The sequence below is a fragment of the Eumetopias jubatus genome, unplaced genomic scaffold (genome assembly GCF_037043125.1).
Source record: "Eumetopias jubatus isolate StellerSeaLion01/CBP00866 unplaced genomic scaffold, mEumJub1_p1.0 scaffold_11, whole genome shotgun sequence".
In the NCBI taxonomy this organism is placed as follows: Eukaryota; Metazoa; Chordata; class Mammalia; order Carnivora; family Otariidae; genus Eumetopias; species Eumetopias jubatus.
The window spans coordinates 79417361-79434428 of NW_028274817.1; the positions used below are offsets into that span (position 1 = coordinate 79417361).

At 39.4% G+C, this 17068-nt stretch overlaps 1 protein-coding gene across 2 annotated transcripts; it reads right to left on the reverse strand.

Moving 5' to 3' along the window:
* Positions 1 to 11021: 11021 nt before the first annotated feature.
* On the reverse strand, positions 11022 to 11800 carry LOC114202029 (spindlin-2). 2 transcript variants are annotated; one of them, XM_028095004.2, is made up of 2 exons: positions 11574 to 11798; positions 11022 to 11294 (listed from the first exon to the last, which is right to left on the reverse strand). In XM_028095004.2, the coding sequence occupies exons 1-2, from the start codon at positions 11796 to 11798 to the stop codon at positions 11022 to 11024; spliced, it is 498 nt and encodes a 165-aa protein (XP_027950805.1). The 2 variants fall into 2 exon arrangements, with proteins under 2 accessions (XP_027950805.1, XP_027950804.2); XM_028095003.2 differs by having other exon boundaries at positions 11022 to 11800.
* Between the last annotated feature and the right edge of the window lie 5268 nt (positions 11801 to 17068).

A 17068-nucleotide genomic window follows, 5' to 3' on the forward strand; every position in this document is an offset into this window, starting at 1 on the left:
AGGAACATCAGAATAACGTCAGACCTATCCACAGAGACCTGGGAAGCCAGAAAGGTCTGACAAGATATATTCAGGGTACTAAATGAGAAGAATATGCAGCCAAGAATACGTTATCCAGCAAGGCTGTCATTTAGAATGGATGGAGAGATGCAGAGCTTCCACGACTGGCAGAAATTGAAAGAATATGTGACCACTAAGCCGGTCCTGCAAGAAATATTAAGGGGGGTTCTATGAAAGGAGAAAGACCCCAAGAGTGATATACAATAGAAATTTACAGGGACAATATAAAAACAATATCTTCACAAGCAACATGATGACAATTAATTCAGATCTTTCAATAATCACTCTCAACATGAAAGGCCTAAATGCTCCCATAAAACAGCACAGGGTTGCAGATTGGATAAAAAGACAGGACCCATCCATATGTTGCCTACAAGAGACTCATTTTGAACCTAAAGATACATCCAGACTGAATGTGAAGGGATGGAGATCCATCTTCCATGCCAGCGGACCTCAAAAGAAAGCTGGGGTAGCAATTCATATATCAGATAAATTAGATTTTAAACTAAAGTTTGTAATTAGATACACAGAAGAACACTATATCATTCTTAAAGGGTCTATCCAACAAGAAGATCTAACAGTTGTAAATATCTATGCCCCCAACAGGGGAGCAGCCATCTACATAAGCCAACTGTTCACCAAAATAAAGAGTCATATTGATAATAATATGTTAATTGTAGGAGACCTCAGTACTCCATTCTCTGCAATGGACAGATCATCGAAGCAGAAAATCAACAAGGAAACAAGAGCTTTGAATGATACACTGGACCAGGTAGACCTCATAGATATTTACAGAACATTCCACCTTAAAAAAACAGAATACCCATTCTTCTCAAGCTCACATGGAACTTTCTCCAGAATAGACCACATACTGGGTCACAAATCAGGTCTCAACCGATACCAAAAGATTGGGATTATTCCCTGCATATTCTCAGACCATAATGCTTTAAAACTGGAACTCAGTCACAAGAAAAATTTTGGCAGAAATTCAAACACTTGGAAGCTAAAGACCACTCTGCTCAAGAATGTTTGGGTCAACCAGGAAATCAAAGAGGAACTTAAACAATTCATAGAAATCAATAAGAAGGAAAACACATCAGTCCAAAACCCAGGGATACTGCAAAGGCGGTCCTAAGTGGGAAATACAGAGCCATCCAAGCCTCACTCAAAAAAATAGAAAAATCCCGAATTTACCAACTAACTCTACACCTTAAAGAACTAGAGAAAAAGCAACAAACGATGCCTAAGCCACGCATTAGAAGAGAAATAATTAAAATTAGAGCAGAGATCAATGAGTTAGAAACCAGAAACACAGTAGATTAGATCAACGAAATTAGAAGTTGGTTCTTTGAAAGAATTCATAAGATCAATAAACCACTAGCCAAACTTATCCAAAAGAAAAGAGAAAGGACCCAAATGAATAAAATTATGAATGAAAGGGGAGAGATCGCGGCTAACACCAAGGAAAAAGAAAGAATTATTAGAAATGATTATGAACAACTATATGCCATTAAACTGAGCAATCTGGATGAAATGGAGGCCTTCCTGGAAACCCATAAGCTGCCAAGACTGAAATAGGAAGAAATTGACTACCTGAGTAGGCCAATCACCAGTAACGAGATTGAAGCAGTGATAAAAACCTCCCAAAAAACAAGAGTCCAGGGCCTGATGGATTCCCTGGGGAATTCTACCAAACATTCAAAGAAGAAATAATACTTGTTCTACTGAAGCTGTTTCAAAAAATAGAAACAGAAGGAAAACTTCGAAACTCATTCCATGAGGCCAGCATTTCCTTAATCCCCAAACCAGTCAAAGACCCCATAAAAAAGGAGAATTTTAGACCGATATCCCTGATGAATATGGATTCCAAAATCCTCCACGAAATCCTAGCTAATAGGATCCAACAATACATTTAAAGGATCATCCACCATGACCAAGTGGGATTTATCCCCGGTTGCAAGGTTGGTTCAACATTCACAAATCAATGTGATAGAACACATTAATAAGCAGAGGGAGAAGAACCCTATGGTCCTCTCAATTGATGCAGAAAAAGCATTTGACAAAATACAACATCCTTTCCTGATTAAAACTCTTCAGAGTATAGGGATAGAGGGAATATTCCTCAAGTTCATAAAATCCATCTATGAAAAACCCACAGCGAATATCATCCTCAATGGGGAAAACCTGAGAGCCTTTCCCTTAAGATCAGGAACACGTCAAGGATGCCCACTCTCGCCACTATTTTCAACATAGTACTGGAAGTCCTAGCAACAGCAATCAGACAACAAAAAGAATTATATTCAAATTGGCAAAGAAGATGTCAAACTCTCTCTTTTCGCAGACGACATGATACTTTATGTGGAAAACCCACAAGACTCCACTCCCAAATTACTAGAACTCATACAGCAATTCAGTAATGTGGCAGCATACAAAATCAGTGCAAGAAATCAGTTGTTTTCTTATACACTAACAACACAACTGTAGAAAGAGAAATTAGAGAAACGATTCCATTTACAATAGCACCAAAAATCATAAGATACCTCGGAATAAACCTAACCAAAGAGGTAAAGGATCTATACTCTTGGAACTACAGAACACTCATGAAAGAAATTGAAGAAGACACAAAAAGATGGAAAAGTATTCCATGCTCATGGATCGGGAGAATAAACATTGTTAAAATGTCTATGCTACCCAGAGCAATCTAGACCTTCAATTACATCCTGATCAAAATTCCAATGACGTTTTTCAAAGTGCTGGAACAAACAATCCTAACATTTGTATGGAATCAGAAAAGACCCCGAATTTCCAAGGAAATGTTGAAAAAGAAAAACAAAGCTGGGGGCATCACGTTCCCGATTTCAAGCTATATTACAAAGCTGTGATCTCCAAGATAGCATGGTACTGGCATAAAAACAGACATATAGACCAATGGAACAGAATAGAGAACCCAGATATGGACCCTCAACTCTATGGTCAAATAATGTTTGACAAATCAGGAAAAAATATGCTATGGAAAAAAGGCAGTCTCTTCAGTAAATGGTGCTGGGAAAATTGGACAGCCACATGCAGAATAATGAGACTCAACCATTCTCTAACACCATACACAAAGATAAACTCAAAATGGTTGAAATACCTCAATGTGAGACAGGAATCCATCACAATCCTAGAGGAGAACATAGGCAGTAACCTCTTTGACATCGGCCACAGGAACTTCTTTTAAGATACATCTCCAAAAGCTAGTGAAACAAAAGCAAAAATGAACTTTTGGGACTTCATCAAGATCAAAAGCTTCTGCACAGCAAAAGGAACAGTCAACAAAACAAAGAGGCAACCCACAGAATGGGAGATGATATTTGCAAATGACACTATAGAGAAAGGGCTGGTATCTATAAAGAACTTCTCAAACTCAACACCCAAAAAACAAATATTCAAGTCAAAAAGTGGGCAGAAAATATGAAAAGACACTTCTCTGAAGAAGACATACAAATGGCTAACAGACACATGAAAGAATGTTCATCATCATTAGCCATCAGGGAAATTCAAATCAAAACCACATTGAGATACCACCTTACACCCGTTAGAATGGAAAAAGTGGACAGGGAAAGAAACAACAAATGTTGGAGAGGTTGTGGAGAAAGGGGAACCATCTTACACTGTTGGTGGGAATGCAAATTGGTACAATCACTTTGGAAAACAGTGTGGAGGTGCCTCAAAAATTTAAAAAGAGAGCTACCCTATGGCCCAGCGATTGCACTCCTGCATATTTACCCCAAAGACAGAGATGTAGTGAGAAGAAGGGCCATATGCACCCCAATGTTCATACCAGCAATGTCCACAATAGCCAAACTGTGGAAAGAGCCTAGATGCTCTTCAACAGATGAATGGATAAAGAACATGTGGTCCATATATACAATGGAATATTACTCAGCCGTTAGAAAGGATGAATACCCAACTTTTACATCAACTTTAGTGGGACTGGAGGAGATTATGTTAAGTGAAATAAGTCAAGAAGGGAAAGTTAATTATCATATGGTTTCACTTATTTGTGGAACATAAGGAATAGCATGGAGGACATTAGGAGAAGGAAGTGGAAAATGAAGGGAGGGAAATCGGAGGGAGAAATGAACCATGAGAGAGTATGGACTCTGAGAAACAAACAGGGTTTTAGAGGGCAGGGGGGACGGGGGATTGTTTAGCCCGGTGATGGGTATTAAGGAGGGCATGTACTGCATGGATTTCTGGGTGTTATACAAAAACAATGGAGCGTGGATCACCACATCAAAAACTAATGATGTATTGTATGGTGACTAACATAACAGAATAAAATTAAAAAAAAGAAACTCTTCCCCATATGGTTAATAGGTTTGAAAGTAGCAGAAAGCTTACAGCTTGTTTTTCAGAGAACTATTTCTCTCTAATCAGCCATCATATCTTTTCAGACCCTACTAACAAATCCCCCCGCAACACCCCCCCCCCCCGCCTGGTCTCTGAAGAAGCCTGGACTCAAGATCAACTGATATGATTCCGGCCTTGAACAACCAAGGCCCTGAATTTCTTTCTTTAAATAAGGATCCTAAGACCCAGTCCAGTTTATACAGCTCTCTGAACATGCCCATAGCTCCACCTTCTTGTCTTAAGATAACCTCCTGACTTCAGGGGTGAATTTTGCCTCCTTCTGATAGTAAGTCTTTGCCCCAAATTGAACATGTTATATATGTTACATATATGTTTGCTCAATGCACATGCTACATCTTTCCTCATGAATAGTCATAAATTTCCCCACACTTTTCATCAATATGTGTGCAATCTCAATGCCTATGATCATGAAAAAACAAACAAGCAAACAAAAAATATATCTTGTTCTTTCCCCATTCCAGGAGGCAGATTTAAGGCCTTATCCATTTGGTTTGTCTCAATTAACTCTTTACTTGCTGCCTGCCTGATGTTTCAATGATTGAGTTTGCTGTCCATCAGGTAGACATACTCGAGTTTGGTTACATGAGTATTATAAATATTGCCTACATAGTACTGAGAATCATTACTTGGTAAGTAGGCTCTGGAATTTTGTTGGGGTTTCTTGGCTACCCTTTCTAGGGAATGTGTGATACCATAGCCTGAATTGTTGAGATGGAGGTTTCTGATTGCCAATAATCAGGGCATCATGTATGTAGTGAAAATTTTGGAAATCAAAGTGTAGAAGCATTTGCACTAAATTCTGACCTATCCAATTTTGGCAAATGTGAGTGAGTTTAGGCAATCATAAAGGAGTACAAGGAAGATAATTGGAGATATTTTTACTTGCATGCAAAAGGATCTTGGGCTTTTACACGTCTTTCAACCTCTTACTTATTACCTGTGCTTCTTTTAAGTCTTTAATCTGAGTTGTAATTTTCATTTTTCCTCCTGGGATTGTATTCAGTAAGGAGGAGACAGGGAGACTGGTGTGAGCATGATTTATGTGTTCCACTAACACTTCTCTACATTTGGCTGAATCTCATTTGGGCCTTATGGGTAAGGAAAATACAAGCATCTGTTCCTACTATATACTCAGATTTAGAGGTAATCCCCAGAGTACCCAGAATTTGCCCCCAAAATTTCACTGATTTTGCCATTTTTTTGTTTGTTTATAGAATCATGTTTAGAGCATCCTTATCTAGCAGAGCCATAGAAGTTTGGTTTTCTCTCTTTGCCAAAATTTTCTGGCATAGTTAGATGGGTGCATATAAACTTTGATCTTCATTGTGGACAGGGAGCCACCAGCTCTCATCTTGCAACCACTTCTCCAATTCCTCCTTATTTAAAGAAGGAAGAGCATTTATTCATAACTTGTCTGTAATTCACCACCAATTCACATAAATTACCTTCAAATTCCATTAATTATCTGGTGAGGTCTTCATTCTTCCTCTTACAGAAAGCCATGCTTCTATCAGCATCCTATCCTCATTGCTACAAGTATCAAGAACTGTGAAGATTATAAAATTATTTGTGAGCTAATGATGTAGTCTGCCACTGTTTCTTGGGTGCCTGAAGAAAACATGAGACTTCTGAGTCAGAGACAAAGGGTAGTTCATTATTTGCAGTAATAGCAATTGTCTGAATATCGGTATTTTTATCCTAGAAAACTAAGTCCCACTTTCCATAGGGTGATGCAAATTTGTCACATGACACCTACATATAAGGTTGCATTACAATGGAGGAAACATCAGTGTGGAAACTTCAGACTTTTATAATGAGCAGGAAGCATCCTTTCTGTTTGTTCTTGAAGGAGACAATATTTTATTGGAAAAAGCATTCCTGTCCTTTGCTCCAGAGGGAATCACTCTCTAACTTCCAAACATTCTAAGTAAGCTTGCTCTTTACTTCAGAGAGAGATCCTATCTTTATCTTCCAATGCAGTTTCCCATTCAAACATCTTCCAAAAGATAGTTTTTAAAAAAAGAATAGTGTCTTGCTTGCAAAATGTGCAAAAACATATGAGATATATACAAAATTGCCTTCCATCAATATACAAGAGTGAAATTGCTGGAAATATGCCATCTTGAAAATCACTAGATAATGGCAAATTTCTCTCTGATTAAACACTCACCTACACTGGATGGAATATGCCACTTGTTTAACTGGTCAATACATATTTTCAAACTTCACATATGCTGTTGATCTGATGTGTGTGAAAACATGTTATTTTAATTACCATTTTTGTATTTGATGATGAGATTCATATAGTCAACAGATATGTATTAAGCACCTACTATATTCCAGGTACTCTTATAGGAACTTGAAATACATTGGTGAGTACAAAGCAAGGAGAATCATGCACTTTCAAGGATTACATTCTGGTAGGAAAACAATATATATATTAACTAAGTAAATTATATAGTATGTTAGAAGATGACATATGTTATAGAAAAGATACAATAAGGTAATGGGGAGCAGATTAAGGTAATATATGTTTTTTGATCATGTGATCTCTTTGTGAATTGCCTGTTCATATTTTTTTGCCAAGTTTCTTATGGACTGTTTGTTTTTTATCATCGAATATATTCTTGTTATTTCATTCATTTTAACTATCAAAGTTTGTAGCTTAATCTCATTTTGTTCCACTTTGCATGTGATGGGTTTTGAGATTTTGCATATTTTAAAATATGCAATATGAAAATGAATAAAATGTATAGGAATATGAAAACATGTCTATTTTAAAATAATCAAATTTATTAGATTTTTCCTTTAATACCTGTGGTGTTTTTTTGCCTTGAAATGAAATCTTGCACATTTTCATAGGAAAAAATATAAATATCAACTTCTATTTTATAATTTTTAAAATTTTTAAAAATTTCTTAAGAATATTTTATTTATTTATTTGACAGAGAGAGAGAGATAGCGAGAGCAGGAACACAAAGAAGGTGAGTGGGAGAGGGATAAGCGGGCTTCCTGCTGAGCTGGGAGCCCAATGTGGGGCTTGATCCCAAGACCCTGGGTTCATGACCTGAGCTGAGGGGAGATGCTTAACGACTGAGCCACCCAGGTGCCCCTTCTATTTTATATTTTTAAAGTTTTATAAGTGCTACTTTCCAAATTGAAGTATTACCTTTTTTTTCCCATTTGGAATGTATTATCTGTGTTAGGGGTTTATTTTTTGGCATATGACAAAAAAATCATTGCAGCATCATTTATTGAATAAAATGTCTTTTCATCATTCATATGAAATGTTACTTTTATTATGATTCAAGTTTCCTATATGCAAACCTATTTCTAGGGCTTTCCACTGTTTTGTTAGTATATTTGAACTCCCTTTTTCTATCTTTGAACCCCATACACATTACTTTCCAGAGTTGCCAGAGTGATCCTGTTCAAATATGAGATAAATTATGTCATGCTTATGCTAAAAATACTCAAATGGCTCCCCATCACTTTCAGTGTATAAACCAAATTTCATTCTAGGACCTTAAAGTCTCTAAACTATCTGCTTCTCCCAGATCCACATCACTTCTCTGAACTCACTTTCTGATATTCTCTACCTTGCTCAATCAGTTTCAGCAATGCTGGTATCCTCAGTATTCCTTGAACATGCCAAGATTACTCCTGGCTGGAGCTTCAACACTTGCTGTTGTTCTATGTGGAATGTTCCTTCCCCAGATAGCCACAGGGCCAGTTCTCTAATTGCTTTCAGGTCTTTACTCCAAAGTCATGTTCTCAGTGAGACCTTCTCCGGACTCCCTATTTGTATAATTTCAGCTTTTAATCTGAAGTTTCTATTTTTCATTCCTTGCCTTATTTATTTTTTCTTCTTAACATTTACCACTTTGAAAATACTTTGTATTTTACTTATTGTATCTTGGCTACTATCTGTCTCCCACACTAAAATGTAAGTCTCATGAGGGTAAGATTATTTTATTTCTTTTGTTCATTACTATATCATCAGTACCTGTGCCTAGAAAACTGCCAGGCAGAGAGCCCACCTAAAGTAAGTATTGGAGGACAAAGATAAAACAAATGAATTCAAAGGCAAATGGGGAGAAAGTAAGGCAAAAGGGGGGCTAGGCAGTTTCCCATGGATCTAGCTCCAAAACTATAAAGGCAAATGCCTCCAGGGGACAACTGGGATTTTTATTGGAGTGAAGCAGACCAACTAGAGGTATGGCCAAGCTGAGAGAGCATTCAGAGTCTAAAATGGGCTGAGACCTTCCTCACAGCCCCCTGCTTGTATCCTTGCTGGAATATGGGCTCTAATCCTCAGTTTATTGTTTTTTTTTTTCAGGCGGGCCAGAATTATGGATTTTGTAATGTGAAATCTTCCACATGTCTCAGTAGCTAATTTAAAAATAACAAATAAAAACATCAGGATCAAACAAAACATGATAGCTGGCTGAAATTGGCCAATGGGTGGCCAGTAGGTGTTTTGCTAGCCTGAATTTTGTGATGTATGAAAGAAAACTAATGCGTGCTATGCTGAGGTAGGCTTCCTTTTTTTATTTCTTGAAGCAAACAGCTTCAGGTTATGTTGGGTGGAAAGAATGAAATGGAATTACCACCTTTTGACTTCTGGAAGCTCTCTGCCTCTCCCTCCCCCTCCTATGCATGGAGTTAGAGAAGCCTGGGCAGTGGGGTCACCTTAACTCTTTCTTTGAGGGCAGGGGTATATTTTAGTGAAGTGTGAGGTGGGGAAACCAGAGAGAGGATTTTGAAGGAAACTTCCACAGTAGGACTGGGAAAGGCAAGGAGGGAGGAGAAAAAGAGGACACAGACCCAATGTGTCAGGACACAGTATTTCTGAGGGACTTTATTGGGATTATTTCACCCTCTCCCCACAATCCACCACCCCTCTATGTGGCATTATACAGTTGAAGGAGTTAGTTATACAAAGTCATAACTCCCAGCCCAACTGCTCCATGCCATTCATCTCACCTGGAAACAGAACTGTGCAAACTTCCATCACAGCTTCCCTGTGTGCTTGGGGTGGGCAAGACTGGCCAGGATGTACCTGTGAAGGGTCGGTAGCCACCAGCTTTGTCGGGGTATAGTCTGAATGTGGCTTCTGGAGGCAGTGGACCTCCATTCAGTGAAGCATTGGGTGGAGCCACCTGTGGTTTCAGGCAGCTGCTGAGAGAAGCATGGACTGTCAAGTACTCCCCATGTCCTGGAGAGAAACATTAGGCTCAATCCTCTGATGCCCCTCCTCTATAGGGAGGCAAGGCACAGCCCAGTAGGAAAAAGAACAGTGAGGGGACTCCTTTACTTGTGTTCAGCAAGGTTCCTTTTTTTTTTTTGATAAAATACTTTCCAAACCCAAGGTGGCACATCTAAGTCCTGAGCACCCCGCTGACCCATTCCCCACAAGAACAGTTTATCCAGCATAGGGGGAATGAACCAAGAACTTCAGGTCCAAGATTTACTGCACCTGGGTCCTCTGGGAAAAGTGAGGAGGTTGTTCATAGCCCCCTGCTCATGGGGTGTCAGGTCAGTGTGTTTAGGCTAAGGCTTGGGGTTCTACTCGGCAGGTGTGGCATGAGCTCCCTGAAGTAAGAAAAGCCTTTTAGGTATAAAGTTGGCTCCTGCTTAACTCTTGAGTCATCCCTGTCAAAATGCCATTCTAGGGAACTTCCAATCCATTTGGTTCTTTGACAGCTGTCACATCCTTTCAGCACAGAGCTAGGGAGAACAATGTGGATACTGCCAGAAGTCCAACTTTTTCCTGGGCCTCCCCATCTCTCATGGGCCCCACTCCCCACACCTCCTTCTCTGTTCTCATTTCCTCTATCAGTCTTTCTCCTTGGAATTCTTTCTTCCCCAGTGTTCCTCCCCCTCTGGCTCCTTACTCATGCATAGACCCTCCTTTTGAGTATCCTTTAGCCCCTCTCCAGATTCCTGCCAAATTCTTTCTCCCCCTTGCTCTGGACCTCTTCAAAGCTTCTTTTTCTCCCTTTCTTCTCAAGGTATTCTGTTTTCCTCTAAGCCCCAAGATCTCATTCTCTCTCTGTTAATTCTCCACCCCCTCCCAGTTGGGTGCCTCTCTCTTAGGTCATCCCTCCCCCAGAAAGCCTCTCGATTTCTGGCTCTGCCCCACCTCTTCCTAAACAGTCACCTCCCCTTCTCCCTCCCCCCACAGCCCATCTCTAGTTCCTTCTCCTCCTCCCTCTCTAGACCAGACCAGCTAATTCCTATTCCTTTTTTAGATGACTAATTATGATAGTAGCCTAAGTTTATCCATAGCCTGCATTTACAGCTGTCCCTTCCTTTCATGCTCCAGCCACCAAACACACCCATTCTTTTCAACAAGACAAATTCCTTACACAGTATGTCATGTCCATATACAATTGTATTTTTCATAACAAATAACAGTTATGCTGGTTAAGATTTTGGGTTAAAAAGGATCCTTAAGTTTAAATGCACTGAAAAGTAACATTTTTGTGTGTATCCAAAACATATTTTTGCCTCCACAAATGTGGCAAAGTTTACCCTAACAGTTAGGACTTTTTCACCAAATCATAGACATAGATATGGAAATCATCATCAAACTTGATGAAATACACAGAGGGTTTGGCTTTGACTTGGTGAATGACCTTGCCTGTCCTTTTGGAGCCATCTTCTTTGGTATATTCCACATGTTTACCTATGAGGCCATCTATAACTCCTTCTGGCTCCCTCTCTGCTGGAGGAGACTCACTGGACTCTGGCATGATACGGAGGTCTCCTTCTCTGTAATCATCTAGAAGTTGGTACATGTATAAAACAGGATCCTTCTCATAGGTAATATAAAACCAGGCTTTCATGATAGGTGCTTGGGCTAAGACCATTCCCCTCCATTCATCCTTAGAACCATGCTCACCCTCAAACATATGTTCCACAGCTTTACCAATTATGGTATTTGCAAGGTGCGCATCTTTGACTCGAGAAAATGGCACCTTATCAGGAAGGATTTTAAGCTTTAAAATCCTTTCATCTCTGTGAAGTTCCAGTCCATAGACACAGTCAATTCCATCATATTTGACCAGATAAAGAGAGGGATTGATAGGCACCTGATCCAGAACGGTTCCTTTCCACTGGGTGATGGGCTCATCACCTTCCTTCCATCCATGTGAAATTCTGCAGCCCACTATGTTTCTTCGAGGCTGGGATGAAGGTCTGCCCCTCTGTTTCTTTTGACAGGTCTTTTTCTTCCTCATATTTGCAGATCCAATGTGATGATCAACAGTTTCCCTGGTTTGCTGCCCCGCAGCTGCCTTTTTGTGAAGGGTCTTCATACCTGCAGGAGGTGGAAAGAGGCTAGGGAGAAATATTTGGTGTATTATAGTGTGAGCTTTTTTCCCTCTGTATTGCAAATTCCCCGGGCACCACGTACATTCTGCCCAAGTTATTCAGATGTGTCCAGCAGGAATACTGGATATCAAGATGCTATTGCATATTTGCCTTCAGTGCCCTCCCTCTAGGCTTCTTTGGCTGTGCTGCAGGATTAGAGAGGGGGTGGTTGTGGTGGTTGTAGTGGGTTGAGGCCCCAGATAGAGGGAGTAGGCTCTTTTGCATAATGCCTGATCCTCTGTTGCCATCCTAGAGCCCCCATCCCAAACACAAATATTTATCATTTCTTAGCCCCCACGCCATTACTCCTTTTCTACTAATGTTGTCACTCCCCTTGTCCCCTTCCTATTGCCATCTATTCTTCATCCCTTTTGCCTCCCATCCCCATGGCTGGTGTTCATCTCTCCTTCATGTCTCTTCCTGGTCATCCCCATATTCCTGTTGAGCTCCTACAACAAATGTATTTTCATGCCTGGCTACCTTTGTACATCATTCAGGTGCTTTTCAGCTCCCCCCAACACACACACCACAGTCCCCAAATTACCCTTCTTAGTCTCCCTCATCACCCATCGGAGCACCAACCCCAATTTTCCCGCCGGGCACCCACCAACCCCCATCCTCCAGTTTTCTAGTCCAGGGCCCACCTCCCCAAGTCCGGGGATCGCGGCCCTCACGTGCCCAAATGGGACACCTTGCAGCGCTGCCTCCGCTCTGAGCCAGTGGTGAAAGAGGATCAGCAGGCGATGAGCTGAGTGCTTGCACGAGCTGAGAGGGGAGGATCCGTAGACGGGAAACGTGTATTGGAGGGCAGTGAGGAAGGTGAAGCGGATTGATGCAGTGTCCCCAGCACTCGGCTCACGGACCCTCAGCCTCACTGTTGGCGGCAGCTGCTCTGCCACATCTGGCTCCCACCAGCCTCTGCCGCCGCCGCAGTCTCCTCCCTCTTCCCGTAGCGCAGCTTCCTGCCAGGAGAGAGGCCTCCTCTTCCTGCCAAACACCGCACTCCCCCACCCCATCCTCAAGACTCACACCCACCACTGCCTTGGACCTGGGAGGCTCTTCTTGGCTCCCAGCTCCGCCCCTTTCCAAAGGAGGGAGCCTCTGGGCCCACAATCCCCCGCCCCCGGCTCCTCCTCTTCAGTTCAGGGCCCGCAGTCTTCTCACCACAGCCCCCACCTCAGTGCCCTTGCCCCATCTGCTTTCCATCTTCCAAGAATCTGCCCTTTCTTTTACCCGTGCCCTTCTGGAGTTATTCTTTATATACAGAAACCTGCCTTTCGTGTCATTAAAAAGGATTTGAAGTAGGACGAGAGAAACGCGCCTCAGTCTGCCATCCTGACCCAATATCTATATAATTTTTAGTATCTGGTCATTACCAGACTTTACATCTTGAGGATATTTTTCTTTTTTCCTCTCTTTTTAAATTCTTCCACTGATTACAATAGAATTGCATGCACAGCGTGGAAATCGTGTAAAATTCAGAGAATTCATTTGAATAAAACAATCCACCTTAAATCCACTTCTCATTCTCCAAGTTTTGCAGCAAAATATTAGCATTCTTTTTTTCCTTCATCTTTTTTCTAATCTCTTAGAAATCTGGGGGGCACCTGGATGGCTCAGTCGTTAAGCGTCTGCCTTCGGCTCAGGTCATGGTCCCGGGTCCTGGGATGGAGCCCCGCCTCGGGCTCCCTGCTCCACGGGAAGCCTGCTTCTCCCTCTCCCACTCCCCCTGCTTGTGTTCCGTCTCTCTCTGTCAAATAAATAAATAAAAACTTAAAAAAAGAGAAAGAAATCTGGGATCAGTTTGCAAAGTGTACCAGCATGTACAAGAGTTTGATTTGCTCTGGATCCTCCTCAGCACTTGGTATTGTCACGATTTTTTTTTTTTATTAACCACACTCATTGGTGTACACTAACCAGTTGCATTGTGGTCTTAATTTGTATCTCCTTAATAATTAATGGTGCTGAACATCTTTTCATAAACATATTTTCATCTGTATATTTTCTTTGTTAAAGTGTCTTTTCTGAATATTTGCCTTTAAAAAAACCTGGGTCCATATTTTCTTATTCTAGAGTTTTGAGGGATTCATCTATGTGATTTGTAAATATTTTTCTCCCTTTCTGTGGCTTGTCCTTTTAGACCTTTAACTGTATTCTTCACAAAGCAAAAGTTTTTAATTGTGATGAAGCGCCATTATTTTTTTTTTTATTTTATGGATTCTGCTGTGGGTTCTATGTCTAAAGCTCTTTGCCAAACCAATGTAGATTTCCTCTAGTGCTTTCTTTTGTATATTTTAGAATTTTACACTTTACATTTAGGTCTATGGCCCATTTTGAATTAACTCTTGTTTAAGGTATGAGGTTGTGTTGAAATTTGTTTCTCTGCAAATAGTTGTCTAGTTTTCTGATACTATTTGCTAAAAAGTCTATCCTTTCTTCTTTGAATTGCCTTTGCCCCTTTGTCCAAAATCAGTTGACTACATTTGTGTACATCTATTCTGTTTTTTCTATGTTGTTCCACTGAACAAGTGGTCTATCTTTTCACCAAAACCCTCTTTTTTCCCCAGCTTTATTGATACATGGTTGACAAAAACATGATACATATTTGGGTTGTACAACATGATTTTAAAAAAGTATGCAATGTGGTAGTTTAATATATGTATATTTTGTGAAAGGATTACTGCAATCAAGTCAATTAACACATTCATCATCTCACATAAATTCCCTTTCTTTTTGTAATAACTCACTCTCTCAATTACAGAGCTTTAGAATAAGTCTAGAAATTAGATAGTGTGACTTTTCCAATGTTCTTCTCTTCTCTACTCCTTTAATATACTTGTTTGGCTCTTTTATTTTACCTTGACTTTATGTATATATTTTAGAATGAGCTTGTTAATATCTACAAAACTCTTGATGGATTTTGTTCAGTCTCTAGATCAGACTGGGAAGAACTGATGTCCCAACACTATTAGTATTCTAACTAATCATCAAGTTATATCTCTCCATTTACTTAGGCTTTTGATTTCTTTCATCCGTGTTTTATATTTTTCTGCACACAGATCCTACACATATTTTATTAGATTTATTCTTAAGTACCACATTTTTGGTGCTAATATGAATGTAATTTTTAATAATCTTATATCCAATTGTTTAGTATTAGTATATAGAAATGTCACCAACTGTTGTATATTGGCTCTATACCCTGCAAAATTGTTAAACTCATTTATTAGCTTTAGGAGTTTTTTTCTTGCAGATACTTTGGGATTTTCTACATAGACAATCATATGATCTGTGAACAGAGAGAGATTTTTTTTGAGAGTTTTATTTTTTACTTATAAATATGTAGGCCTTTTTGAGGAGTCTTCTATAATCAATTTCCCTTTTTTCTCTTTTGATTTTATTGTTATTATTTATGTGAGTATAAAATACCTTAAATGGAAACTTAATAAAATCATGAGTTTCAAGATAGCATTTTATGAAACATACATTATATACATGAGAATCATGGGATTGGACAGAATTTCAGAGGTCAAGCTGTCAAGCCGCACTTCTGCCTATATTTTTACCTCCATCTTTAGCCACTTTCTAGCTATGTTCAGTTACAGTTGGAGCTGATGACAATGGACAAGTTGGAACTTTTCCTTCCTTCAGGGCAAAATCACCTGACTTAGGAGGTACAAGGTCCCCATTGAGGCCCAACCTACCCCTGTTATACCATAAGAATTTGACCTCTCTTGGGCTATTTCCTCTTACCACTGTCACCTAGCAGAACTGCCATGAGACAAAGTTATAAGATCCAGCTGTCATTCCAGGACCTGCTGCAAGAAGCAAGGCAAAAAAGGGGGGAATCCCAGAGCTGTCATGCAGAACCTCTTGCCCAAGATTTCTCTCTGCTTTTCTTCTCATCATCATTTTCCTCATCTCCACCATCGTTATTGTCTTTATTTCTTATCCCAACTTCTCTCTCTCTTTGCACTTTAGATTTTTTTCTTTCCTTTTTTCCTCCCTCCCATTAACCTGGCTTGTACTTCCAGTATGATGCTGAAATGCGGTGGTGAGAGAGGTCATTCTTACTATTTTTAAATAGTCAATCTTTCATGATTAAGTATGATGTTATAGTTTATTTATGGATGTCTTTTATCGTGTTAAGGAAGTTCCATTCTATTTGTTGTTTGCGGAAGGGTTTTATTGCAAATATATTTTGTATTTTGTCAAATCCTTTTCCTCCATTAATTGAGATACTAATACACTTTTTATTTCCTTAGTTGTAAGGAGAATTGATTTCATTGAGTCTTATAACACCTTTATTGAGATATAATACATATACTATAAAATTCACCTTTTAAAATTATGTAATTCAGTGGCTTTAGTATTTACAGGATTGGGCAACCATAACCACACTTAGTTTAAGAAAATTTCCATTACCTCAGAAAGAAACTTTGCACCATTTGCAGTCACTGACCATTTCTCAGCAGAACCCAAAGCAATAGGCAACCACAAATCTACTTTCTGTCTCTATAGATTTGTCTATTCTAGTCATTTTATATAGATGAATCATAAAATATGTGATATTTTGTGTCTGGCTTCTTTCACTTAGCAAAATGTTTTTCAAGGCCCATCCATTTTGTAGCATGTATCAATAATTTTATTTCCAAAGAAACATGCATTGTACAGATATACCATATTATTTATTTATTCATCAGTTGATGGACTCTTGGGTTGTCTATACTTTTTGGTTATTGTGAATAGCATTGCTATGAACATTCACATACAAGTATTTATGTAGACACGATGTTTTCATTTCTCTTGAGTATACACCTAAGAAAGTCATATAATAACCTAGTGTTTAACATTTTAAGGAACTGCCAGACTGTTTTCCAAAGAGGCTGAACTATTTTTCATTCCCATCAGGAGTGTGTGAGGGTTCCAATTTCTCTACATCCTCACTAAAACTTGTTATTATTTAGCATTTTTATTATAGCCATCCTCATAGATAAAAAGTAGCATCTTATTGTGGTTTTGATTTGCATTTCCTTAATGACTAATGATGTTGAGTGTCTTTTCCTGCACTTAATGACTATTTGTATATCATCTTTGGAGACATGTCTATTCAGATAATATGCTCATTTTTAGTTATGTTTTTCTTTCTTTTTTTGCCATAAGATTTTTAATGTTCTCAACCTAACAACCAATTGAGAAAAAGGCACTGATGTTT

Bases quoted from the DNA above. Each gene is read 5' to 3' on its own strand.
- LOC114202029 (XM_028095003.2), bottom strand. From the start codon at position 11,798: ATGAAGACCCTTCACAAAAAGGCAGCTGCGGGGCAGCAAACCAGGGAA.